The sequence below is a fragment of the Carica papaya genome, chromosome 7 (genome assembly GCF_054855325.1).
Source record: "Carica papaya isolate Zhongbai chromosome 7, ASM5485532v1, whole genome shotgun sequence".
In the NCBI taxonomy this organism is placed as follows: Eukaryota; Viridiplantae; Streptophyta; class Magnoliopsida; order Brassicales; family Caricaceae; genus Carica; species Carica papaya.
This window is the reverse complement of record NC_142315.1, coordinates 6,448,145-6,474,737: the sequence shown is the minus strand read 5'-3', so window position 1 is coordinate 6,474,737 and position 26,593 is coordinate 6,448,145. Positions and strand designations below refer to the sequence as shown.

Sequence of the window (26,593 nt, the reverse complement as noted above, 5' to 3'; positions counted from 1 at the left end):
AGTAGTATCTCTTAGCAATTCTGTTCCAGATGACATTTTGTCTTTACCTGTGGTAATAAATAGTCTACACAATGAAGAGACTAGAAGAAATGATATGGGTATCAACACTTCACAGGCACTTGTTACAACAACAGAGAACAGAGATAGAAATAAAAGTAAAGGTCCTAAGGGGCGCTATAACTCCAGAAGTAAATCACATGTGAAACGAAAGTTCATTTGCTATCATTGTGGTAAAGAGGGACATATGAAAAGAAATTGCAGGATTTGGAAAAAGGAACATAATAGTGAGAAAAATCAGAAAAAGATAGATGATCAGAATACTACTACGACTGTAGCTTATGACAGTGAAGAACTGGTTATACTTTCATTTATTAAGAATCATAGCCATGTCACCGATTCTGATACTGAGTGGATTGTTGATTCTACAGCATCTTATCATGCTACACCCAGAATAGATGTCTTTACATGTACAAAGTAGGAAATTTTAGCAGAGTGAAGATGAGTAATACCAGCTACATAGACATTGTGGGTATTGGTGATATTTGTGTGCAGATAGATGTTGGTTGCATATTGACTCTAAAGAACGTGCGACATGTACTAGATTTACGTCTTAATCTGATTTCTACTAATGCTCTTGACTTATATGGTTATTACAATTTATTTGGTGGTAGAAAATGAAAACTCACTAAAGGTTCGATTGTGGTTGCTAGAGGTAAATTGTGTCATATACTTTACAAGACTCAAACGAATACTATTAGAAGTATAGGATGTAGCTGAAGATGATGTTTTACCAGACTTGTGGTATAAGAGGCTGGCTCACATGAGTAAAAAGGGATTACAGATTTTGGCAAAGAAGTCACTTATTCCCTTTGCAAAATGTATGAGTCTAAACCCTTGTGATTATTGTGTGTATGGTAAACAATATATAATTTCTTTTACTAGTTCATCTGAAAAGAAAAAGAATGTTCTTGAATTAGTTTACTCTGATGTGTGTGGTCCTATTGATGTGGAAACAATTGGAGGTAACAGATATTTTTTTACTTTTATTGATGATGTCTCATGAAAGGTTTGGGTGTTTGTGTTGAAAACAAAAGATCAAATTTTTCAATATTTTAAGTAATTTCATATCATGATGAAAAGAGAGAAATGAACTTCCTTAAAGTATCTTCGCAATGACAATGATAGTGAATACACTTCAAAGGAGTTTGAGAATTACTGCTTATAGCATGGAATTAGACATGAGAAGATAGTGTCTGGTACTCCTCAGCATAATAATGTAGCTGAAAGAACAAATAGAACCCCCCTTGAAAAAGTTATATATATATATTGAAAATGGCTAATTTACCAAAACCATTTTGGGGTGAGCACTCTATACTGTCTACTACGTGATGCTTTGATCTCCATCAACTCCTTTAGATTTTGATATTCCTCAAAGAGTATGGTCTGGAAAGGACATCAGTTATTCTCATTTGAAAGTATTTGGCTGCAAAGCATTTAGGCATGTACCTAAGGAACAAAGATAGAAGATTGATGACATGAAAGTTTTATGTGTTCTTCTGGATTATAGAGATACAGAATTTGGGTACAGATTATGAGATCCAGTAAAAAAGAAAGTCGTCAGGTCCAGAGATGTAATTTTTTATGAGCACAAGATCTTATCAGACTTTAAGACATCGGAGAAGATTATAAGTAAAGAAACTCCTTTTCATGCACTAATTTCTCCTTCAATAAGAGATGCCACAGATGAGGAAGAGTTACGTGATGATCAAGGGTTTGATAATATGTCAGCACCAGATGATGTTGAGCATGAGGAGCAACCCCTTGCATATCAGGTTACAGAAGAACCTCAACTTAGAAGATCGATTAGAACACATCATCCTTCTACCAGATATCCTAGTTCTGAGTATATTACAGTTATTGAAGAGGGGGAGCCAAAAAGCTTTGAAGAAGTTTAAAACCATCAAGAAAAGACTCAATGGTTGAAAGTAATGAAAGAAAAGATAAGCTCTTTAAAGAATAATAATACTCATGAGTTAGTTGAACTTTCAAAATGTGGAAAATCTTTAAAAAATAAGTGGATATACAAGCTTAAGATGGATGGTGAGAAGCTAGTGATGGAGATACATAAGACTTGATTGGTAGTAAAAAGTTTCAATCAGAAGAAAAGAATTGACTTTGATGAGATATTTTCTCCTGTTGTGAAGATGAGCTCTATTCAGGTAATTCTTAGTTTGATTGCTTGTTTAGATCTTGACCTAGAACAACTGGATGTAAAAACAGCATTCCTTCATGGTGACTTGGAATAAGAAATCTACATGCATCAACTAGAGGGATTTGAAGTCAAAAGGAAAGAACACATGGTTTGCAGGTTGAAAAAGAGTTTGTATGAATTGAAATAGGCTCCGAGATAGGGACACAAGAAATTTGATTCTTTCATGGTCAATCATGGCTACACAAGAATAGATGCAAATCATTATGTGTACTTCAAGACATTCTCATATGGTAAATTTGTCATTCTACTGTTTTATGTTGATGATATGTTGATAATAGGACAAGATACTTCAGAGATTAGTGGTTTGAAAAAAAAAATTGTTTTACTTTTTTTATATGAAATATTTGGGACTAGCACGATAGATTTTTGGTATGTAGATTACACGTGATAAGGAAACTAAAAAGTTATAGCTGTCACAAGAAAGATATGTTAAACATGTTCTAAACAGATTTTATATGAAAAATGCTAAGCCAGTTAGCACATCACTTGCTAACCACTTCACACTTAGTAAGAAATTATGTCTTGCTACTCAAAAAGAAAAAGAAGAAATGTCAGTCATTCCTTACTCCTTTGCAGTTGGGAGTTTAATGTATGTATGATTTGCACTCGACCAGATAATGCTCATGTTGTTGGTTTGGTAAGCAGATTTCTTTCTAACCCTAGTAAGAGTCATTAGGAAGTAGTAAAATGAATTTTTAGATGTATGAGAAGTACTTCTAATATGTGTTTGTGTTTTAGAGGTTCAGAACCAATTCTAGAGAGATATACAGATACAGATATGGCAGGTGATCGTGATAACAGAAAGTCTACTTTATGGTATGTGTTTACTTTTGCAGGGGGAGCTGTATCACGGCAATCTAAATTGTAAAAAAGTATTATCTTATCTATAACTGAGGCAGAGTATGTAGCTTTGACTAAAGTAGGTAAAGAAATGCTCTGGATGAAAAGATTTCTCGAAGAGTTGGGTTTAAAGCAATATGAGTATGTGATGAATTGTGATAGTTAAAGTACTCTAGATTTGAGTAAGAATATCATATATCATTATTGTACTAAGGAATATTGATATGAGATACCATTGGATACGAAATGCGGTGAATAATAAAGATATGCTATTGAAAAAGATTCACACTGATAAAAATCTAGTTGACATATTGACTAAGGTACTGACTCGTGACAAGCATTAGTCTTGCACCAAGAATGTGGGACTGATTGGACATTGAGCAATGTATGGTGGACGTCTCCTCATGGGTTGGAAGAGGAGATTGTTCATTATGTATCCAGCCTAAGTAATTAAAAAGAAAAGAAAAAATAGAATTAGGGCCGAAGTGTTTTTGGGGTATATATATATATGTGTTGCACACAAAAAAACATATTTAAAAGAGAAAGAGAAGAGAGGTTGTGCGGCAAGAGGATAAAAGGAAGTATATATATATATATATACACATACATATAGGTGGCTTCTATTTTATATATATACATATATATAGGTGGCTTCTATTCTCTCTCCCTTGTGACATAATCGTCTGACATTTGCAATTTCGTCCTTCTTTAGGGAAGTTTAATTTTAATTTTTTTTCCTCCTTTTTTTTTTCTTTTAGTTCTGCACAAAAAAAATATTGTTCTTTTTATTTTAGATTTAATTCTTTGTGTATTATCTTATACTTATTTTCATTAATAGTTGATTTAATTTGGAGCTTAATCTGTAATTTTTTCTTTCACAATAAAAGGTTCTTCACGTAAAATCTTACATATACTTAATTTTGCGATTATTATTTACTTATTATTTTGACTTTATTATGTACAAATTTGACTTAGAATTATGATTATTAGTTCTTATTAATTAATTTAGAATTGAATTAATTTACACAATTAATTTTATCTCTATTCAAAACTCAACAGTATATACACATAATCCAAATAGATGATCAACAGTTTCTTTAGACTCCTAACACATAAAGCATATATTTGAAGTCTTTAACTAGTTTCTGCTTCAAGTTTTTTAACTCTTGGCACATTATTTTCAATCCAAAGTTTCTTCTGATCAATAATAGAGCCACAAGTTGAGGAAGCGACACAGGAGGCTAGTTGTTATTTCCAGGCCCTTATACAAATGGATTTAACCATGTACCATCCATTCTGCTCATACTTGTACGTAGGCTTATTGGGTGCTAGCCTTTAATTTAAAGGTATTCAAACAATGTCCGGTGCTTTCTTCGGTAAAGATAGTTGGTGGATCAACTTGTTATTCCAACCAAGAACATTTTTCCTGTAGTACAGTAACCTTGTCCGCTGGTGTAAGCAATGGCCGAGGAAACGATATTTTGTTTCCAGTTTGATTTGGCAACCAATTTTCCTCCCAACTTTTTACTTCACAGTCATTCCTATCCGCCGTTTCAACCAATCCCTCAGCAATTCTCTACCCACTAGGGAACTTTGCCGTGTATAACAAGGGCAATGTCCCAAAGAAGTAGTCAGAAAATCTTCTTGTAGAATTTTAAAAACAAGTGAATACTGGTTTGCAGTTACCTGTCATACTTGCTTAGCTAATATGGCCTTGTTAAAGCAAAAGAAATCACAAAAAACTATTATATAAGGGGAAGCCCATCTTAGCAAACTTACTATTATGAAGGGTTAATTTTTAGATGATGTTGTATAGTTTTATCATCCATGTCTTCCCATAAGAGAGCTTGACAGAATGACATGATCCCCTTTTATAGTCTCTTTTCAGTCTGCATATTACTGACAGCTTTTATATGAATTCTTACCCTTCACACAATATTTATCTAGAAATTTTGGAATATACGCGTCCCCATCCTTGCTTAACTTAAACTCTAGTTTCCTGGCAATCCAAATATTGTCTTAGTAAACTGGATCCCATTACCACTATAGTTCAGCATGTATTGAATCCCTTCAATCCACATCCTTTTATCATCATCGTTTTTGCATTCAAATTCTATTATTCTCTCTACTGTTTTTATCCCGAAGTATGCTCTCTGTTCATTGCTCTGTTCTTTCTCCCTTCCAGACCATGCTGGGATGTCACAGTAGACTCCAGAAACTACACCTGCAAGTCCAGTGTGGCGCAACTAAGTTGGTGCAGAAACAGGTAATAAGGAATTTGGGTTTGACTTAGCTTACACTTCTTCTTTTTGGTGAATGTTCCTGCTATGTGCTTGCTTTTCATTTTAGCTACCACCTGCTTTTATTCATGATTTTTTATTATACCAATAGCTGATATATTCAATAGACAATAAGATGAAAGTACTATTTCCCACTGGACATATCCATTTTACATTTGTTCCTTTAAATGAAATAATCACATGGATTTGTTCAGTGTTGCCGACTTCTTTACCTGCCAATTTGAATTAATGTTGAATGATACTTGCTTCCAGTGAAGATCTCCTACATCAATGTAATGCATCAGTGAGTATCAACGACAAGTAATTCCGATATATAGTAGTGAGCAGAATAAGAATGTTTTATGCTGGCAGTAGATACCTTTCCTTGTACGTTTGAGAAGTTCACCACCTACAGAGACATAGTTCAATGCTTTTGACATGTTTGGTTCACTATCCTCTTCTTCCTTTTCTTTGACTAGATTAGAGGTTGTAATCCCATACACATTTTGCAGCCTTGACTTTAAGGTGGCAGCTCCTCCCAATGCTGAAATTAGTTTGTTTAATTAGGACTCGGCACTCACCATTTTCGATAGCATCTTTAGATAAAAAAAAAAAAAAGCTTTTAAGTTTCTGATCTTCTTAGTCAACTTTGGCCCTGCTGAACTATTCTAGTTTTTGTATCAAGACATGAGATTTGAATGTAAAGTAGGTATGATTAAAAAAGAGATTGCATCTATAATCTTCAGAGTTCTTCTATAACGAATTCAAGATTCATCCCTCCTATTCCTATAGAACTAGGCATAATTTGCTGAACTACGTATATTTTTCTCGTCATTTATTTTTCCTACTTCACTCTCTGTTCACTTAATTTACCTACTTGCATAACATTTGGATCGACAGAATTTATAACTGTTGCAAGTGCTCATTACCTGTTGTTGTTCCAGTTGTTAGGGTCATGATATCTCCACTAGTTCTTGCATTGATTGCAGAGTTGACAACTTTTAAGATCTGATGATGATCAGCTCCCATATCCTCTGCAATCTCAATGCAATGAGATGCTACAAGCGCTGTAGCAGATGCAATTGCAGTTGGCATTTTGGAAAGTGTCTTCTGGTGGGAAGCTGTCATTTCTGCTGACATTGCATTTGAGGCAGCAAGTGCTGCAACTGCTGCAGCAACCCCAGCCACAGATACAGCTGCAAGCAATTGGGCATTGTGAGCTCTCATCTCCTGCTTCTTCTTTTCCTTCTGATCCTTCAGAGATCTCCCCTTTGTTCTCCCTCCCAGTATGCTCCTGTAGAGCTGCAGAGCAGTAAGAAAGGAAACGATGCTGCAGCAGTTACAATACTGTTGAGAAACACAACAAAAGAATTACAACAAAATATATATTACAGAGAGGAAAAAGGAAATACACTCAGTGAAAGATATATTATAAAATAAAAAGTGAAGTAACAAAGGAATGAATTCATTTAATGCAGATAACTGTCTTATATAGGTATACAATCAATGTAAACAAAAGTTATGTTCATTTACTTTCTATCACTAATTTCTCCACCCCCAAAACATGTTTTCTTATTCTCCGCCATTAACTTATCTACTAACCAAGTCATGTTTTTTGCCACTAATTTTTCTATTAATCAGTCATGTTACCTTATTCTCTGTCACTAACTCATTCGCTAACGGTTCTTCAACAAATCTCTAAAAAATAGAAAACCAAAACCGAATGTTTAGAACTAGATAAAATAGTGAATGACTTATTAGATAATAAACTTGGTCAAATAAAGATTATGTGTTGGCTAGTGTTGTAACTTTAACAAATACTTGATGATTGAGATGAGGTTTTTGGACTTAGTTACCCCATTTTTGAGCAGTTGCTGATTGGGAAGGAGTTCTGGATTAAGTGCTTGATGTAGTAAAAGTAATTCCTGCCGGATTATACAGTTGATGGAATTAATAGTGATAATGTAATCAGAGTAATTATTATTTTATATTTACTGAGTGTTTTAATTTTAACTTAAGGAAGATACACATGCCAAAATAGAACTTTTTCCAATTAATGTTAGAACGAGGGAAATTCATGGATGGAAACAAAATAGAACAGGGGGAATTTACCTTCATTTCTTCACTATCCCTCAGAGAGATTGCATGGTTACTCCCAGTAGTTAACTGTTGAAGCAGCTGTAAAAGCGAAGCAACTATTTGTTATAATTGAATCTCTCTCTTGTTACTAACAAATTTTTCTATATGATCTTTGAATTAAGTAAAAATCAAGTATATATGGATCTTACAGATTCTCTTGAAGCCATGGAGCTGGCATCCCCTGCCCCAATGTCAAGGTTTTTGGGATCAGAAACGTGGGAATTTGAAAGAGCTTTAGAGAGCTCCACAGCTGAGAGGCTCCAAGATCTTGCAAGAAACTCCATGGGCTCAACTGGGGTTTCAGGTGCTGCACAAAACTCTGACTTACTCCAACTCGCAGGGCCATTTTCATCTATGTTCTCCAGCCTCTGCACTGTGCTCCTTGCATTGCATGAGCTCACTATCACAACAAGCAGCCAACAAAAGCAATTATTTTCTTTTTACTACTTTGGAAAATGAAGTTTAATTAATCATCATAATGAAGAGCTTACTGTTCCACTCAACTCCTACTTAATTTGGCCGAGCCAAGATTCTTCTATTTTTAGGGTTTTTCTGGTTGCAACAGAGAAAGTGGAATCAAAAGATCACCAAAGCTGAAGTGGGAAGAAGAAACAGTGAGTATTTAACAGAGGGTGATTTACATAGTTCTTTACTGGAAGAAGAATAATGTGAAGGGGATGAAAGAAAGAATGCATGTGGGTTGATTTACATATTTCTTTCATGCATAAAAGAGAAGGAAATGGGATTTCAGGAGCGGCGGGTTTCATGATTACAAGGTTTTTCTTCTGTCACCATTACCAGTTCATCATTCAACCTAATGATTAAAGTAGCAAATATTATATCCATTGGCTAATTTATCATAACCCAAAGTTCACTACCAGAAACTCAAATGTCCCACACGTGCCCCATAAAAATAACACTTTCATTAATTTTTGGAATGTATGGTACAACGATTCAGTGGAGAGGGATCTCATGATTCTCTCTTCTTTTATCAATTATGTTATATATGTCTGTGTCTATACATGTATATGTATTTTGTACACTGCTCAGATTCATTTTTATTGGATGGCTGATAGCGGTTATACTCTGTAGCTATGTTCTTGTTTTAATTTTAGAAAATGGCAAAGAGAAGGTTACTATCTTCAGTAAAATTACTAATTAATTTTTAAATTTTGACAGTTGATATAATTTAAATTCTAATATTATTTTAGTTATAATTTAATTTCTAATGTCTTCAATTTATTTTAAACAAGCAAAAAATGAAATAATTAAATTATATTTAAATATTTAAAAAATAAATTTAATTAAATAAGTAAATTAATATATTAATAATAAAAAAAATAAATCTAAAATTATTAATAATTTATTCATCTATTAATTTAATTAATTAGTTAAAGTTATTTTTTGAACTGTTTTTTAAAACATCAAAACATATTCTACATGTTTTAACATTTTTTTTTTTTGCTAAAAAATAAAAATAAACTAAACATTCGAAATAAATAAAATTATAGACCAAATATAATAAAAATGTATATATTAGAGATCAAATCTAGAAACAACTATACACACATTTTCTTCATAAAAATATTCAAATGTCTGTGCACAAATCATCCTGCCACCAAGCCTGTTCATGCTTCAATCGAAACCATCATGCCTTGGAACTTGTGCATGCTTTGATCTTGGTTCACAAACCGTGAACTCGTGTGTGTATGTGTGTGTGTTTACGTATCTAATGAGCTTACTATAGACCAGGAGGCTTCAAAAATGGGACCAAACCCAAAACTGTTTCCACATCAACAGGGGCCTTGAGTGCACTTTTTACCAGCTCTGGTGTATTTGTCTTCCCTTTCCAAGTGGTTAACCATGGACCACCTCCAATTTCTACCGCAGCCATATCACTTGTAACATCCAAAATTACCTACATGTTCAACAGTTCATATGCTTAAATGGGTAATAACTATTTTATATTAAAACTATAATAGGACTAAAGACACATTAAAGATTTAAACCGAGAGATCTGCACGATCATATGAAACAATCAAGAGCAAGCTGAGAAACCAAAAGATAATGCTGCAAGTGGAAGCTGAAGTCCATAAAGATAGAGTATATGCACTCCACATTTAAAATAGATATAACAGAGCAATAACAAGACCGAGGATACCGATAAGTGCTGAAATTGAAGTCATGAATGATTCTTGTGTAATAACTAGTTTAATAGCCATTTCATTTGATGCAACAGTTCAATACTTAACCAATTTAAACTTAACTTGCATTGAACGAATCATTAAAAAAATGACTTTTGCTTGGTACTTGAAAATATTTCCTGATTTTCATGTTATAAAATAATTATCTGTTATATATGAAAACATGCATGACAATTGAAAATAAACATGCAGTTTGGAAAATGATAATAAAAATATGGAGTTCGAAAAAGAATTTTGAAAAGTTATTTTTAATATTTTTTAAGAATTACTATTATCTTCTTGTACACACATATCACCATATAAATTCTTTATGTATAAAACTACATGAATTTAGGAAAATAGAAACCAAAAAAAAATTCTTATAAAAAAATTGTTTCCTACTCCTATTTAAGATGAAATCTCCCTTGCTCATAGAACGTACCTTTCCCTTACTGCCATCCGATTTTCTTTCCCACATTTGCAGTCTCAACTCACCAAAGCAAGTATCTTTACAGGCTGGAGCAAGGCCAGCTTCAGAAGTTGGGGCACGCAATGGTGTACCGGGATCTGTTGTCCTTGCCTCCAGTTCAACCTGTCTCAAAACAGAAAATTCCATCAATTAATTTTAAAGAAAATACTTTAAAAAAACAGCTCAAAAAATATATGGTCAAACTCCTAAATTGAGTAGACAATTTAATAAATTTCCCTTTTAAAAACTAAACTTTAATCCTAAACTAGGCTACTGCCTCAAGAAAGAAAACATAACTAAAAGATGCAAATTACCAGATGAGTCTCTTTTTCTGCAGTCATATGCCAAAAACCCCATGGAGCCATTTCGAAACTTAATTCCGCATTCCATGGCACAAACTCATAGAAACGACCACCATAATGGACTCCAATCTGTACCAGCCCATCCCAAAATATGAGAAAAGAGTGGCTAATTCGAGAGACTGAACTTATATAGGTGCGTATATCATTGTGTTAAACTATTTCTGATTTAGACACCTAACTATTATAGCTACTAACAAAGAAGATATTGAAGAGCACTGTTTAATGAAATCTCAAGGTAGAAAAAGAGGAGACTAGGAGGGGAAGAGAGACTTAAGGGAGAAATGAAGAAAACGTCAGAAAAGAATAGAATTGAATTTTCACGAGAAATATGCTTCAAAGTCATTTCCAAAATAACATAATCATCATCTTCATTTTTGTATTACATCAAATATCCTAGATAGTAAAAATGGGTGGCAAAAAGAACCAATGGCAACTTGAGAACTAGTTAATTCCATAAAGAGTTACACCACTTTTGAACCAATCAAAAGTGAGACAAGTTGGCCACTAGGGAGTTGCCATAATCTATGGACCAATAAAAGATGACATAATTTAGCCAGTTGGCCTTGCCATCAAAAGTCTAGCACCTGAAAGGATCTATAAGACAAGAGATACAAGATGCTACTTCATCCAAAGAAGAAAAATAAACAAAAAGATATAACCAAAATAACCCCTAAACCTCGCTAATATGTCCTACATATTCTGTATAACAGAAAAAGAAAAACAAGAAAATGCTAAAATTACATAAATATTATAGAATTACATTTTACAAGGAAGTGACTCTTTCAGTTCTTTTGCTTCATCATTTTTGAAATGGTAACTATATTTAACCCTATATTTAGGGATTCACTTAAAAAAACTTAGCAATACATCAACATTAAACATAAGTCAGGTAAAATATCTTCAATAGAGTAATCTGTATATATTAGAGTAAGAGAAGAATCCACACCAACGTAGCTGTTTAATATGGTAATCATACAGACAGCATAATGGTTAATTACTTAATTTTCACCATCCATAAACAAAAAGCTACTTCACAAATTCAGTTTCTTGCCATTAAACCCACATATGGGTCTCACATTTTCCTATCTTTGACCTTTAATTCCATCTTAACCACTTCCATAATCTATTTGCATCTCAAGAACATGAAATATTAGGAAAAAGCAGAGTGCAGAAATTGTTGTAAGGAGGTACCAGTGCAGCAGTTTCAAAGGTTTCATTCAGTCCAGGCAATTGCCTCAACCCACCAGCTGCAGTCAAAGCAACTTCCCCAGTTGCACCTTCAAAGACATTACATTGAACCTGTGATTTAAATAAATTAATAAAGAGCAGACACATTACAACCTGAAGATATTAAGTACATATGTAATAACACTATGATGTTACCAATCCTAAATGTTATAAAATTAAAATCTAACATATAGATGCTTATAATGCAGTCCCGGTCACAATTGGGCAAAGAGACATAACTGGTCATGGATTCATTACCAAGATCTTTATGTGCATACTTTTACCATTTGGTAAACAAACTCACACCGTAGAAAAGCAAGCATGGATAATGCAAATGATAAATTCTTAGTCATAGAAAGAGAAAGAGAAGCTAATACCCAAAACCATTTTCTAGGGAAGGCTCCACCCCAGTTCTTTTCTGAGTAAGATGGGGCATCTTTAAACTCAAACCTTTCATCACCCCACTCTATCCAACCTGCAATCAAAGTCTGCCTGAGTGAATACTGTCCTGAGTGCATGGAAAGTGTAAGAAACAGAATTCAAAGATTTTGTTCAAATCCAAGGACGGTATATGACATTTACCAATTCACATCCACATGCTCTACCCCAATATCATGATACAACTAAGTGCCTATAGACACAAATTATAGAGATTGAGTTGCATTTTGACTCAAATTTAGTTAGCTCCCCTTAGTTTTGAAACATATAGCTTCCAACTGTGTCTGACAGATTGTGTAGGATTATATTTCCAGCCTGTATCAGGCTTTACTTGGTTTAGGCCAATGTGTCGTCAAAAACACTGTTGTAACCTGGATGATAGAAAATAGTATCACCTCTTGCACCATTCAAGTAAAATTTGGTTCATAGAAGGTTATAGTAAAGGGTTCATTTCTATGCAAAACTTAAGATGCATATGTAATTAAAAAGCTACTATCTCATTGGTTGTAGCTCTCCCCACAAGGCAAACCACTACTTTAAAGTGTCACCAGCTACTTTGAGGTTTATCCCCTCAAGGTTCCCATGTAAAGAAACAAAAGAGAGATACGTAAAGCAATGTAGAAGCAAACTACCACTTTCCACAGCTATACTAATTATCCCTTCATCACAACCCTCCTATATCCAGTTTCATTGCCAATTTGGAAAGTGGGATATCTTGGAACCTATTCTTGTTGAAATTTTAAATGACTGGGAAACTATTTATTTAATTTCCTTGCTTCATCTACTTAAGCCTATCATCATTTCTTCTAGACCTTGCATGGGAGTTTGGTTTTTGAATTCGTTGGTATTTCCAATTGCAAGTCCTTACATTACCTATTTAACCCACAATCTTTCCAATAAGGACAGTGAAATTTATCAAAATTTTTTGGAACGTTCAGCTCCTACAAAGGTAAAGATTTTTGTCCTGACAGGTGTTCTTAACAGGATCAATACAAATTATGTCCTTCAAGTTCACAAGGCTAATCATACCTTTCCCTGCAGGTATTGAATACTAAGTCCCTTAGTCATCTCTTTTTTGCATTATAATGTGGCCTAGAGGCCCTAGGGTAGGATGTTTTAGTGTTTTATTGGATCTTTTTGTTTGAGTTATGGCTCATATTAAAAAAAATTCAATGTTTACAAATAGGTCCCTCTAAAGGGGTGAGAATTCAACCACCACCAATAAGAAATGTCTTACCATAAAAGAAGGGCAAACCCTCAATGAGATCCATTGAAATGTCAGACTAAGCGCGTCCTGGCATCGCAAGCTAAAGTTTGTTTCATCTTTCGGCATTGGCACATGGGACGAGCACAAACAAATTCCTAGACTGGCCCTTTATGCCCTTTTCCAGTAAAAGTCACCTGTTACTCTCTTGCGGCTCTGTTGTTACCCTCAATGCACTATATTACAAGTAGCAAGCAAGATAACTAGAATTGAGGGGAGTAAAGAGAGGAATACTTGATTCTTGAAGAAGAGAATGTTCTCAGCGAAGAACAAGTGTTGAAAGCTCGCTCGACTAATCCTTGCCAATAAAATTTTCCAGTTCCAGTGGAAGAAAGTATTCTAATTGCCACATGGAGATGGCCATGAGTAAGCCTTGGTCTTCATGCTGTCATGAAAGCGAATCCACAACTTTCTTTTCACAGCATGCTCTGTATTCCACATAGAACTCATAGCCGATTAATTCGCTTATACCTGGACTAAAATGATTTGTGCTGACCACAAAAAACTTGCTCCCAGGATGGGCGCTAGGAGCAGACAACCTTAGCAAGGTCAATTAGCTCTTCTTGTCAGTCGGCAGTCCCTGAAGAAAAACAGTAAGGTGCAGCTGTAGGCCACCAGTTGGGGTAGATTATATGACCTGAGACATCAAATTTCACCAAGGAAAAATAACCAGGAAGGCCTAGACAGGGTGTTGGACTTAAGTGTTTCAGGTGTCCAATAATTATGGCGGCTTCTGCAACCCAAGCAAAAAAGGAAATTCTCAACATGGCTATCATGGACCTCCAATCACACCATGGACCCTAGGACTACTAGTGGACCCACAATTACACCATTGTCCCAGAAAACTTCCTTTAATACCCAATGACTGAGAAAACCCCTCAGTGTCTAACAAGTAGATGGTCTTGGCCAATTGTCTCTTCGTCCTTTTCAAATCCTCCACTGCAACCCTGTGCACTGAGATGATGTGCCATAGGTAAGAGACCTGTGGCTGAGCAAAGAGGCACTTGGATCTCTTGAGGAATAGTAGATGAGGAAAGAGCACTTGGATCTCTTGAGGAAGAAATGATCAGATTGTATTTTGGAAAAAAACAGTTAGTAAATGATAGAGATACCGAACAAAGATCAATTATAAATTAATGTCTCCAAAAAGCACGATATAAGACATATACTGGATGCCTAAGTTTATTAAGGACTAAAAAAGTGGTGGGGCATTAGTTAGCCCAGATGGCATTTACCAATAACTAGAAGCAGCTACATTGAGTCCAAAAGACAGACTTCTAATATCCCTCAGGTCTAATCGAATTTGAGGATTGGATCAAACGTGAAGAATTTTGCTCCATTTAGTTCTTCTAAGAGTTCATCAATAAAGGAGTACGGAATTGTTTCTTATCTTATTGGTGTTGAGAGCTTATCAATAAGAAGCCTCCTCTCGCTGCCTTCATCCTTCTTGTAAACTCTGAAAAAAATCCAAGACAGACTAGAAGATCTGCTAATCCATGGGATCCAAACCACTTTCTTTACACATAATCAGAATTCCCAAAAAGACACAGGAGTTGGCTTTGCTTTTTAGTCCAAATCTGCTCCCCTGCACAGACTATGAATCAACAAGTCATTCAACAGCTCTGTTTTCATTTCCTAGAGACACATCATCCTCAACTTACATTCACAAGACATTTTGAATAACAGCTCTTTTGCCCAAATTATTAGCATCCTCACATCTCAAGAAATAATCCTAACATGACATAGACATAATGGAGACACTGGTTAGACCCTCACCACTGTTGTGCTCCTTCCTCACCTTATCATAAGTAATCAGAAAATCCAGTTTTCTTAATTTTTTTGACGTAATCCGTCTAGGTGTCCTCACTTGTGTCCTGATTGTCTGCAAATTTAAAAGCCAACTTGCGAGCTTCAATAACTTGACACTAGTAATGTCAGCTCCCAAAAGCTTCAGAACCTTATCAACCTTCTTCAGAAACCATTCTGACACCTCCAACTGGTTAGAACTCACCAGAGAAATAGAATGACAGCCTCTCCCTGCCCCTGATCATCCATCACCATAAACATCAATCACTGATTCAACCCTCAATTCCTTCCCAACAGGACCAGAAATAGTGTTTTCATATGTGTGTGTGTATGTATATATATATATATATATATATTTGAACTTCAGAAGAATTACCCTGAATACTAAAAAAACTGCCTTACACCCAAAGGAGTTGTACCATGTACCCAGTTCCTTGTTTTTTAAATAAAAAGTATAAATATATTAATAAAGCACCAAGGGGGTGCAGCCCATGTACAAAAGTATTACATATTTGTTAGGCAATCTATTATATACCCAAAATCATCCACCCTATACAAGTCATGCCCAATAATTAAGGAACAAAAAAAATGGAACCATCTATCCCTAATCTTTCCAATCTCGTTTTCAATCCCATCAAAAACCCTATGATTCCATGTACCCAGTTCTTTGGTGCGAATCTATTTGTGATCAGTACATTATCTTGATACGAGCCACAACTCAATAATCCTTGGGGTAAGGTTGAATTAAAGATATTGCTTTCACTATATTGCTGATCACCAATTGTATATATGGAATTTTATTTATGCCATTTCTCTTTTTCTATTTTCTTTTTTGTTTTAGAGGACCCCTCTTCTGGAAATTCTATCTAATAGGTTTTTTGTCTCCATGAAAAAAAGAGGCTTGCTAAAGTACCAGTTGAAAGTCCTCCAGCCATGCATATTTGCCAATGTGGTTCAAATACAGGAAAAGCAGCAAGCCAGCCAGCCGTAGACTTCTGCTTAGACCCCACATCACCCCATCCATAGATGGGACGGGTACTGTACTCCCACCGAGCAGATTTCATAGTTTCCACATAATTTGACCTGCAAATAGAAGTTAATCATTTCACAATACACTTACAGAAAATGTCAATATACAATCAATCAGATTAAATTTGAAATATTGTATAATTTTCTTCTATTTTAATTGAAGAGTTTTGTGAATGGAGATTTTTGTGAAGGAATTCTCCCTTGTTTTTCTCTTATTAATTTCAGGCACCAAAGGGTGCCATTTATAGAGGAAAAATGATGCATCTTTTTAGGAATGTGAGGAAGGTGTGATAACAGATTTTTGTTGTTCACATGCCACCTCACCTTCTAGAAGAATGACACCTCACCAACTAGGAATATTCCACTCTGAACCTAATTTATTATAGCATTTTCTACACTCTCTCTCAATCTAGTTTACATATATATATTGAGTAAACTTAGATTGGATACAATATTATCAAATATTTGTTTTGGTAGTGCCTTCATTAGGATGTCAGCAACTTGTTGATTTGAAAGGATGTGCATAAGAGCTATGGTTCCATCTTCAATTTTTTTTTTATGAAATGTTGATCTATCTCGGCATGTTTGATCCTGTCATGGTATACTGGGTTTTTTACCATGCTGATTGTTAATTAATTGTCACACCACACTTTCATAGAAGTATCAGTAAATGCTATTAATTCTAGTAGTATTCTTCTCAACCACATCCGTTCACAAATTTCATGTACAAGTGCTCGAAATTCAGATTCTGCGCTGCTACGGGATACTACCGACTACTTCTTGCTGCGCCATGTGACCAGATTTCCCCACACGTATGTGCAATAACCAGAAGTGGATCTCCTGTCGGTTATTGATCCTGCCCTATCAGCATCATTAAAGACTTCAATATCCCTATTTATTTTCTTTTGGAAAATTAGCCCTTACCCCGATGTCCTTTTTAGGTACTTCAAAATTCTGTACATGACCTTCATATGTATTTCTGACGATTGATTCATGAATTGACTTACTGTACTGGCTGCAAAACTGATGCATGATCTTGTGTATGCCAAATATATTAGTTTCCCGACCAGCTTTTGATACCTCTCTTTGTCAACAGTCTTCTCACATTCTGTAGATCCCAATTTCATTGTTGAATCCATAGGTGTATCTGCAGGTTTACAACCAAGCATACATGTTTCCTTCAAAAGATCCAGGACATATTTCCGTTGTGATACGAAAATTTCTTTCATAAACTAGGCCATTTCCATACCTAGGAAGTACTTAAGAATTCCAATATCTTTAATTTCGAATTTCTTGGCTAGAAACTCTTTAAATCTTTGAATTTTCTCAATATGATCTCCTTTGAGGATAATATCATCTACATACACAATTAGAATTGATCTCTTACCTGAGATACAGTGTTTGACAAATAAAGTGTGATCTGATTGACACTGCTCATACCCAATATGTTTTACAGCCCTTGTAAATCTGTCAAATCAAGCTCTTGGGGATTGCTTGAGTCCATACAACGATTTCTTGAGTTTGCAAACCTTATGAGATTGATCTTCTGCATCTAAACCTAGTGGGCTATCTATGTATACTTCTTCTTCTATATCACCAGTCAAAAATACATTTTTTACATCTAGCTGACAAAGGGGTCAATCAAGATTTGATGCAAGAGAGAGTAGTACCCGTATTGTGTTGTGCTTGGCGACTGGAGCAAAAGTCTCTTGATAGTCTATACCATAGGACTAAGTAAAACCCTTGGTCACAAGGCGTGCTTTGAGTCGATTTACACTCCCATCTGGGTTGTACTTGGTCGTGAATATCCATTTACATCCAACTGGTCATTTGCCTCGAGGTAACTGAGACAATTCCCATGTCCCATTTTTTTTAAGAACACTAATCTCTTCTTGAATAGTTGTACTCCACTCTGGTATTTGAAGAGTTTCATGGATTGTTTTCGGTTCTGGAGAACTGCTGTCTATTTTACTCACAAATGCTTGATGTTTCAGAGATAGATTGTCGAATGATACATAATCTTGTATGGGATATTTTGTGCATAATCTGATACCTTTTCTCACAGCAATAGGTAAGTCAATATCAGTAGCAGAGTCAGTAACACGTACCTCATTACCTATTGATTCTTTAACCACTGGAGTGGGTACGGATTCATGGCAAGTTCTGGTTGGTTTCAGTACTTGTTCCCCATCGAACTATGTTCCTTCTAGTATAGACACATAGCTCATTTACTGCAAATAGTATACACTCAATTTCTGCTACAAGTTCTGGTTCCGAATTAGGCTCTAGAGGAGGTGAATTTTGTGGGTAGATGGAAGGGATACTAACATCCCACACTTGATATTCCTAAGTAGAATGCTCCCCCCGAATATCAATAGTGGGATAAAAAGGTTGATTCTCAAGAAAAGTGACATCTATTGTATTATAAAATTGTCATGTATCCGAAAAAAAACATTTGTATCCTTTTTGATTTGACGAGTATCCAACAAAGATACACTTAAGAGCTCTTGGGTCAAGTTTTCCCCGAAGATGTGAGTGGATATGAATGAAGGAAGATCACCCGAAAACTTTAAGTGGCAGTGAGTGTCAGATATGTGAATCAGGAAAGTTCTGAGAGAGAAGATCATAGGGTGTTTGAAAATGCAAAATACGGGAAGGCATTTGGTTTATCAGATAAGTCGCAGTGAATATTTTCTCTCCTCAAAGAAACTTAGGAACATGGGCAGTGAACATAATGGATCTGGTGACTTCAAGAATATGTATGTTTTTTTGTTCGGCTATGCCATTTTACTGAGAAATGTATACATAAGAACTTTGGTGAATAATGTCATTTTCTTATAAGTATTTCCTAAGAGTGGTTTCAAAATATTCACAGGTATTATCAGTTTTAAGTACCTATATAGTGGTATGAAACTGGCTTTGGATCATAGCATTAAATTTTTTGAAAATGGCTCCTATTTCGGATTTTTCTTTCATTAAGAAGACCCAAGTGATTCTAGTGTCATCATCAATAAAGAATACAAACCACTTATTTTCGAATATATTGGTAACCCTGAAAGGTCCCCAAACATTACTGTGAATTAATGCAAACGGTTTGGAAGGCTTATATGGCAAACTTGCAAAAGAGTTTCGACTATGTTTAGAGATCTAACATACTTCATATTGAAACAAAAGTGGATTTTTATTCTTGAACAATAAAGAAAACATCTTTTGTAAATACAAAAAGTTTGGATGACCTAAGCGATAATGTCATAATATGATATCATGATCATTATTTGATTGACTATCAGGAACAGAGTTTGTACATACTGTCGTTTGAGCTTGTCTTCCAGAAGGGTCTGTTTGAAGGAGATACAAGCCTGAGTGCATCCTAGCAATGCCAATCGTCCTCCCCGATTTCAAGTCCTAAAATTCACACATTTTTGAACCAAACTTAGCAATACAATTTAAATTATCAAAAAGTTTGCTAACCGATAGTAAATTACAGTCCAATTTTTGTATATAAAGTACTGAATGAAGGGTCAACTGCGGTGTTAAAACAATAGAACCAGTTCCAGCCACTCTAGAGATTGACCAGTCTGCAATTTTAATTGTAAAATCCTCATCTGATGTTTTATAATTCTGAAATAGGAATATATTACCCGTCATATGGTCTAATGCTCCAGAATCAACCACCCATGTGTCCTGTTCTAAAGAACATGCTGTCAAACTAATTGTTGTTTTACCTTTTTGTGCCACCGAAGCATGCACGGGCTGAGTAGGTAAACAATTCTGCTTGAATAATTATTGAAGGACCTCCATTTGTGCAGCATTGAACGGACTGCTTTCTGCAACATTTTCTTCAACAGTGGAAGCAGCAATATTTCCTTGACAGTTTCCATTGCTTTCTGTCTTTCTATCTTATTCTCGCTGGGTTTCTCGTGCAAGTTCCAGCATTTCTCGTGGACATGGCCGAGTCTTCTGCAGTGATTACAGTACGGCCTTCTCTTCTTTCCACAGGAATCAGACTGTGTGGTGAGTGCAGAGGCACTTTCGGCAGAGGAGATAGGTTGAGTTTCTCTTATCATCACCCGCCTCCTGCCCTCTTCTCTCCGGATTTCCGCGAACACTTCTCGGATGCTAGGTAGTGGTTTCATTCCCAACACCCGTCCACGAACCTCATTCAGACTTTTGTTGAGCCCCATCAAGAATTTGAAGATTCTTTTCTACTCAACAAAGAGTCTGAATGTCCGAGTATCATTTGGACAACTCCATTGATGCTTCTCGAAGGTATCCAGTTGCTGCCAGTTTCGGGTTAGTAAATTAAAATACTGGGTAACAGAAAGCTCATCCTGACGCAGCTCATGGAGAGTCGACTCCACCTCGAAGACTGCAAAGACGTTATCTTTGCTGGAGTACGATTCGCGAGCCGCTTCCTAGATTTCCTTTGCTGTTTCATATAGCATGAAGTTCTCACAAATGTCGGGCACCATTGAATTAATAAGCCACGAAATTACCATGCTATTCTCTATTTTCTAGATGCGGAAACTTGGGTCGCTGGTTTCAGGAGGGATAGTTTCACTAGTGAGGTAATCGTTGCAGCCCTTGCAGCAAATAAACAGTAAGACAAAGGTTGACCATTGAAGGTAGTTCTGTCCGTTCAGTTTGTGCCCCGTGATGAACGATGATGCCTGCTCAACTAGGCTGTGGTTCGGAGTCGCGGGAAGGTAGGGACCCGAAGAGACTTCGAAAGGAGAAGAATTGAGCTCGCTTGTGGCCATTTGAATTATGGCTCAACTGAAGGAAGCTCTCATATCAGAGCTCTGATACCATGAAGAGTTTTGTGAATGGAGATTTTTGTGAAGGAATTCTCCCTTGTTTTTCTCTTATTAATTTCAGGCACCAAAGGATGCCATTTATAGAAGAAAAATGAGGCATCTTTTCAGGAATGTGAGGAAGGTGTGATAACAGATTTCTGTTGTTATCATGCCATCTCACCTTTTAGAAGAATGACACCTCACCTACTAGGAATATTCCACTCTGAACCTAATTTATTACAGCATTTTCTACACTAATGTTTATTGAACTGAGAAACCAAAACAATCACAAACTAGATCATTAACTGAGACAAGCAAGATTAAAACAGAACAATATATGACGATATTCTAATTTTGAAAATTGAACAAACAAGAAGGGAAATTAAGAAACAAATAGGCTTGGCATTTGACTACTTATGTTCCTGATAGTTCTTAAACATCATAGAACCTTGAAAAGTGAAATGTTGGACACCCCTAATACTTACCTGTATGGCTTTATAGGCTTCCAGTCAAACTCTCAAGCTAACCATATGACCCTAGAGGATGTATACGTCTGTGTGTGAGTGTGTGTGTGTGTGTGTGTGTGTGTGTCTTAGGAACATTTATGGCAAAATAACACCTTGAGTGTATTAAAGAAAGAAAAAGGCAAAGCAGGAAAAGAAAATGATGTAATATGCAGGTGTTGTTTTATGTGGCTGTGTAGTGTGCAGGTACTATTTTATGTGGCTGTTTGGAAGTGGTTGTTATGTATTTGGTGTTGTAATCAGGTGTGTGTAGTATAAGGAAAAATCAGTGAGCAAAAGCGTGTAACTTTTATTATATAGGAATTGTGTTGTGGGTGTTTAGTAAGAGAAAATAAGGGAGAAAAACAGAGGGCAGTTGGCCAAATTAACTCTGAAGTAGCTACCCAAATTAACTGCTTCTCATGTGCTGGATTTTGTGTGTACTAAATAAGACATTTAAGTGAGTATTCATATAATAGCATGGTAGGATAATAGAAGAAAAATAGAAAGAATGTGCAGCAGTAACTGCTCTGGGAATAACCACCAGAACAACTGCTTCTCATCCCTATTGTGTAAAAGCCACTTGCTATTCCGGAAATAGAGGAATGCAGAAAAATTTGTCAAAAAAGTTTCGTAAGTGCTTTATCTTTAAGGGATCACTGAGTTCTCTATTAACGAGTCCATACTATTAACAGAATCTCATAACAAGATCCATAAATCGGGACCATAACAGTGTATGTATGTATTTGCGTGTGAGAAATAATAATTATTCAATTACATATGCTTTTAACCAAATTATCAACTATTCATCACGTATCTATATAATTGCATGTGTTGCATAAGAAGAACTCATCGTTTATGCTTTTAGACCAACTTATCGCATAAGAAGAACACAATGTATGCACTTATTAACCAACTTCTCTATTACAAATGCCTCTTTTATTAAAATCATAACCACAAATTAAGAACAGGAAGTTACCTGCCATCATCACGAATAAAACCTTGATGCCAAAGTGGGGTCACTTGAAAACCTTCCGAAACTCGTTTGTTAAACTCCTAAGTAAAAACAAGGGCAATAAGGATGAAATTTTGTTGGACAAGCAGATCATAGAGATTCAGTACAACAGTTGTTCAAGTGGACTTTTAAGCATCAAAAAGCTGTCCAGCAGTTGAGTGGAAAATTTTCAAGTACATGGCAGAGGAAATCAAATAAAAAGCAAGCAAAGTTGATCATTCTCAGAATAAAAAATACACATCTATATGCATTTTACATTCTCAATTTTTACAAGAAAAATATTATGAGATACAAATTTTACAATGAGAAGATTAAGATATGAACCTGTGGAGAAACTTCCTTATTCGGAGGCCGTGAGCCTTCCACGGCTGTAAAAGTATTGCCTAGAATGAGTTCATGCCTACCTATTCATGGATGAAATGTAAGTCAGAATGGAGGGCAGGTGAACTTACACATCAAGCATTGAATGATAGTAAAAGAGACAAAGAACAAATAACAAACAAAGAAGAAATTTTTCATGAGCAGTTTAGAGCAAACTACAAACTCGTGTTATTTCATTTTAAAATTAATTATCTTACGACATTATGTTGAGTCCAGAAGTTCCTGGATAAATCCTGGCAGCAATATGAACTGCTGGATAAGGGAAGCAAGATTAAAATGGTTTACCAAACAAGATGAAGTGATATACATCCTATGTTGACTAAAGATCCTGCACAGGTCCTTCATGGAGAAGCAAAAAAAAAAAAAAAGAAGCTAAGGTATCAATAAGATCTAACAAACAGCACCAAACTGGATATCCTAATGATTCAAACCCAATGAACACAACAATTATTTGCATTGATAATAATTGACTCAAAATTGACCACAAAATATTGTTTCTCGAAAGATAAAAATAAGAAAAAATTGTTGCAATAAGAAACCATTTTAATTCATAAATTCAAGAAAGACAACTGCCTTATTCCAGCCTCTTAAGGTTATCTTAAAAACCAGGTTCAGCTAGATCCAAGTTCCAAAGCTTAGTCAAAAGAGAAGGACAAGAAAAAGTGTGTTGACATAGAGAAACTTCTCCATTTGGTAAACTAAAATATCTCATAGTTTTCATTTCTGGAATTACATACGACTACATAAGCAACACAAAAGTACATAGAAGAAAGGATGACTAACTTCCAGATGCCAGAAGATGTCAATAGGAACCAAAACAGGAGGAAACAAATTGACTGTGACGCTCAGTAGACAAATACATGAAGTGTTGTTTAGCGAAGCCTTGGAGTTTCCAAAAACGAGGTTAATGAGGTGGAAAGAAAATTGGACAACCCCAACAAGACTGCCACGATTAGTGCAGAAATTTTTGTGGAGATTCATTAGGAAATGAGGTCAAGCTCCTCAATAATGACCCCTATTACTTTGAGTACAATGGAGAATTTCCATTTTCTGTCAACCCTAAGGGCGAGCCAATCTCCTTAAAATTTAAATTGCATCAAACAAACCATTACAATGAGACAGATGATCCTGTGAATCATCTTAACGATTTCTCAAATGCTATATAATTTCAAGGAGCACCAGAGGCGATGTTATTTAGAGGTCATGTTACACCAAAGAAGGGGGAAAAGGAGTAGTTTCAAAAACTCAGATCAAGATTAATGCATTGCTTCAGAAACTTGGCAGATACATTCCTTGTACATTTCATCAATAACAAGAGGCCTAAAAAGTTAGTGTAACTCTTTTCGGAAACTAATAAAGAAGTGACAACACCTAACGCAATCATATCACTCTGTGCTGGAAGGAGGTATATTTTGTGGGTAAGCTAGATGAGGAAGCGGCAATTGCAGCTCTCAAAAACATGTGAATGCACCCTTAGAAAACACATACTTACATCCGTACACCTACATAGATTAATATATACGCTGTTTTTGTACTTACAGAAACATATATAGACGTAACTATACACGCATAGATATATTACAAACTTAAAAAAAAAATATGTAGGATATAATATATTTGCTAGCAATACGTGCACATGCATATACATACATATATGTTATATGCATACAAATCCACACATATGTACATAAATATGTCATATATGAGAGCCGAAAATGAAAAGCTCAAAGATAATTCGTAGAACAGTCTTACTTCCCCAGAAATTCTGAGACTCTTCAGTGTATTGGCATATATACTTGTCGTAAGCACCGAGAATTTGAGCCCCAACACCTGTGAATCTAGGACCATGCTGTGCCACTTCGAGGGGTGATAATTTCTTCCTGAATGCAGGATTCTCCACAGAATACATAAAGCAAAAGCTCTGCTTTCGTTCTGGAATTGAGACCTTGAAGTACCAACCTTCAAAAAATTTCCGAGTGCTTCCATCAAAATGGTACCTGGTTCAGGGCACTGAGAGCTAGATAAAGGGAGCATTGAAGATATTCTAATGCTGAATACCAAAAATGACACAATCCAGTAGTGGCAGCTAATTTCTTGTGTTTCTCTCAGACGTATGTATCGTCACTTTGTAAAGAAAAACATTTGAAGAAGAATTGCTACTTCTGATAGCAAAAACATCATTTCCCATTACTGCTTCTAAACTTATTGAAAATATAATAATAGAAGCCGACAAGTTTAAAGTCAACAGATTTGAAGATGAAATTAAGCTTAAAATTACCCACTATGAGGAGTCCTGAGCTCTCGATTGAGCGGCGTAGGCGTGAAAACCGGATTAATGGAAGTATCCTTCTCGACCCTTGTCGAATCAGCCGATGAAACAGACGCGGAAACTCTTGAACTCGATCGACACCCAAATTCCCGGGGTCGGCACAGAGTGCCGAAGAGAGCAGGAGTGGAAGATGGAGAGGATTTAACAGAGAAACTGGGTTTCAAATCCATGTCTCCAATCTTCCAAAACTGAAAACAATACAAACAAGAACCGATACCTATAGGCTACAGATATGGAGGTGGTTCAGTGGCTTCAAAGCAGAAAGAACGGTAGATGAGAGTTGCGGAGAGAGATGAAACCCGTTGCCAGATGCCAATTGGAAAGCAAGAGAGAGAAAGGCTCAGTTTGAATAATTGTACCTGGCCATGGTTTTTATCTAAATTATCAGAGCTACGGATCTTTTATGCAACTACGTTACTCAGCTAAAAGAGAATTTTCTTGATAGTGCTTTCATGAGCATTGCGTGGTCCAAATAGGTTAACCAGCTTTAGAAGAAACATTTTGTTGATACTTTTAATAGGGATAAGCATTGTTGGATCTTAAATAAAAAATTTGACTAAATAATATCTGATTCAATACGATTTAAAATTTTTAAATTAATTAATTTTTTTTTCATTAAGAATTAAAAATATTAAATATATAAATAAAATATATATTTAAAAATACAAATTAAAACCTCATTTTTATTATCAAATATATAGTTACCTACACCTTGTGTCCAATCTTGAGAGCCAATCCTTTTGACGAGGTTACTGATCCATTTTGCTGACTTCCCTTGCCTACATTATTCTATCGACCAAAGATTGTTCATCTTGAAGATATGATGCGGTTATGAGTACGACTGGATGTGGAAGGCACTCTGTCTTCTGGATTTTCAAGGGCCACCGGAGGTGCATCGAACACCACGCAACATGCAGTGTTCTTCCAACCACTGGATCCTATTTCCGACTGAGCTATTTTCATGGTGGACAAACTGTTAAACAGAAAATGTAACTCTTCCTGAAACCCCCATTGATGTCTTCGAATTTCCTAATATTATCGTTATTTATTATAATCTCATTTAAAACGTATGATAATTTTTTATTTATTGTTCATCTATTGAGTATTGACATAAATAATTGAGTTTGTTATTCTAATATATGTTTTATTATTTTCTATTTATCTCTTTTCAGCAATAGTTGTTATATATTTTATTTTTTCGTTTATATATTCAGTAAGTCAATTAGCTTATAAGCAATTTTAATACTCACACACAACATGT

At 35.5% G+C, this 26,593-nt stretch overlaps 3 protein-coding genes and 1 long non-coding RNA gene across 10 annotated transcripts; 1 reads left to right on the top strand and 3 right to left on the bottom strand.

The window, feature by feature from the left end:
- Positions 1-5,103: 5,103 nt before the first annotated feature.
- On the bottom strand, positions 5,104-8,713 carry LOC110821895 (phosphoinositide binding protein). Of its 6 annotated transcripts, XM_088208149.1 has the most exons (10): positions 8,022-8,713; positions 7,680-7,930; positions 7,504-7,569; positions 7,248-7,316; positions 7,042-7,089; positions 6,321-6,693; positions 5,771-5,935; positions 5,625-5,674; positions 5,411-5,468; positions 5,104-5,336 (listed from the first exon to the last, which is right to left on the bottom strand). In XM_088208149.1, coding segments are annotated over exons 1-10 (1,314 nt in total). In that variant the 5' UTR covers positions 8,023-8,713. The 6 variants fall into 6 exon arrangements, with proteins under 6 accessions (XP_088064275.1, XP_088064276.1, XP_021907548.2 ...); XM_088208150.1 differs by lacking the exon at positions 7,042-7,089 and having other exon boundaries at positions 6,321-6,738; positions 8,022-8,712; XM_022051856.2 differs by lacking the exon at positions 7,042-7,089 and having other exon boundaries at positions 8,022-8,707.
- LOC110821897 (uncharacterized) lies at positions 5,243-6,919 on the top strand. Its single transcript, XR_015813517.1, has 2 exons — positions 5,243-5,378; positions 6,336-6,919. It is a non-coding gene; the product is annotated as an uncharacterized LOC110821897 (long non-coding RNA).
- A 336-nt stretch (positions 8,714-9,049) lies between the features above and the next one.
- On the bottom strand, positions 9,050-25,808 carry VTE1 (tocopherol cyclase, chloroplast / vitamin E deficient 1 (VTE1) / sucrose export defective 1 (SXD1)). Of its 2 annotated transcripts, none has more exons than XM_088208322.1 (10): positions 25,282-25,808; positions 24,756-25,000; positions 22,947-23,026; positions 22,587-22,663; positions 16,193-16,362; positions 12,149-12,246; positions 11,736-11,843; positions 10,497-10,613; positions 10,156-10,305; positions 9,050-9,448 (listed from the first exon to the last, which is right to left on the bottom strand). In XM_088208322.1, the coding sequence occupies exons 1-10, from the start codon at positions 25,500-25,502 to the stop codon at positions 9,272-9,274; spliced, it is 1,443 nt and encodes a 480-aa protein (XP_088064448.1). In that variant the 5' UTR covers positions 25,503-25,808; the 3' UTR covers positions 9,050-9,271. The 2 variants fall into 2 exon arrangements, with proteins under 2 accessions (XP_088064448.1, XP_088064449.1); XM_088208323.1 differs by having other exon boundaries at positions 25,286-25,424.
- Positions 16,934-22,580, bottom strand: LOC148252913 (uncharacterized). Its single transcript, XM_088208327.1, has 2 exons — positions 20,034-22,580; positions 16,934-19,713 (listed from the first exon to the last, which is right to left on the bottom strand). The coding sequence occupies exons 1-2, from the start codon at positions 20,490-20,492 to the stop codon at positions 19,558-19,560; spliced, it is 615 nt and encodes a 204-aa protein (XP_088064453.1). The 5' UTR covers positions 20,493-22,580; the 3' UTR covers positions 16,934-19,557.
- Positions 25,809-26,593: the final 785 nt, after the last annotated feature.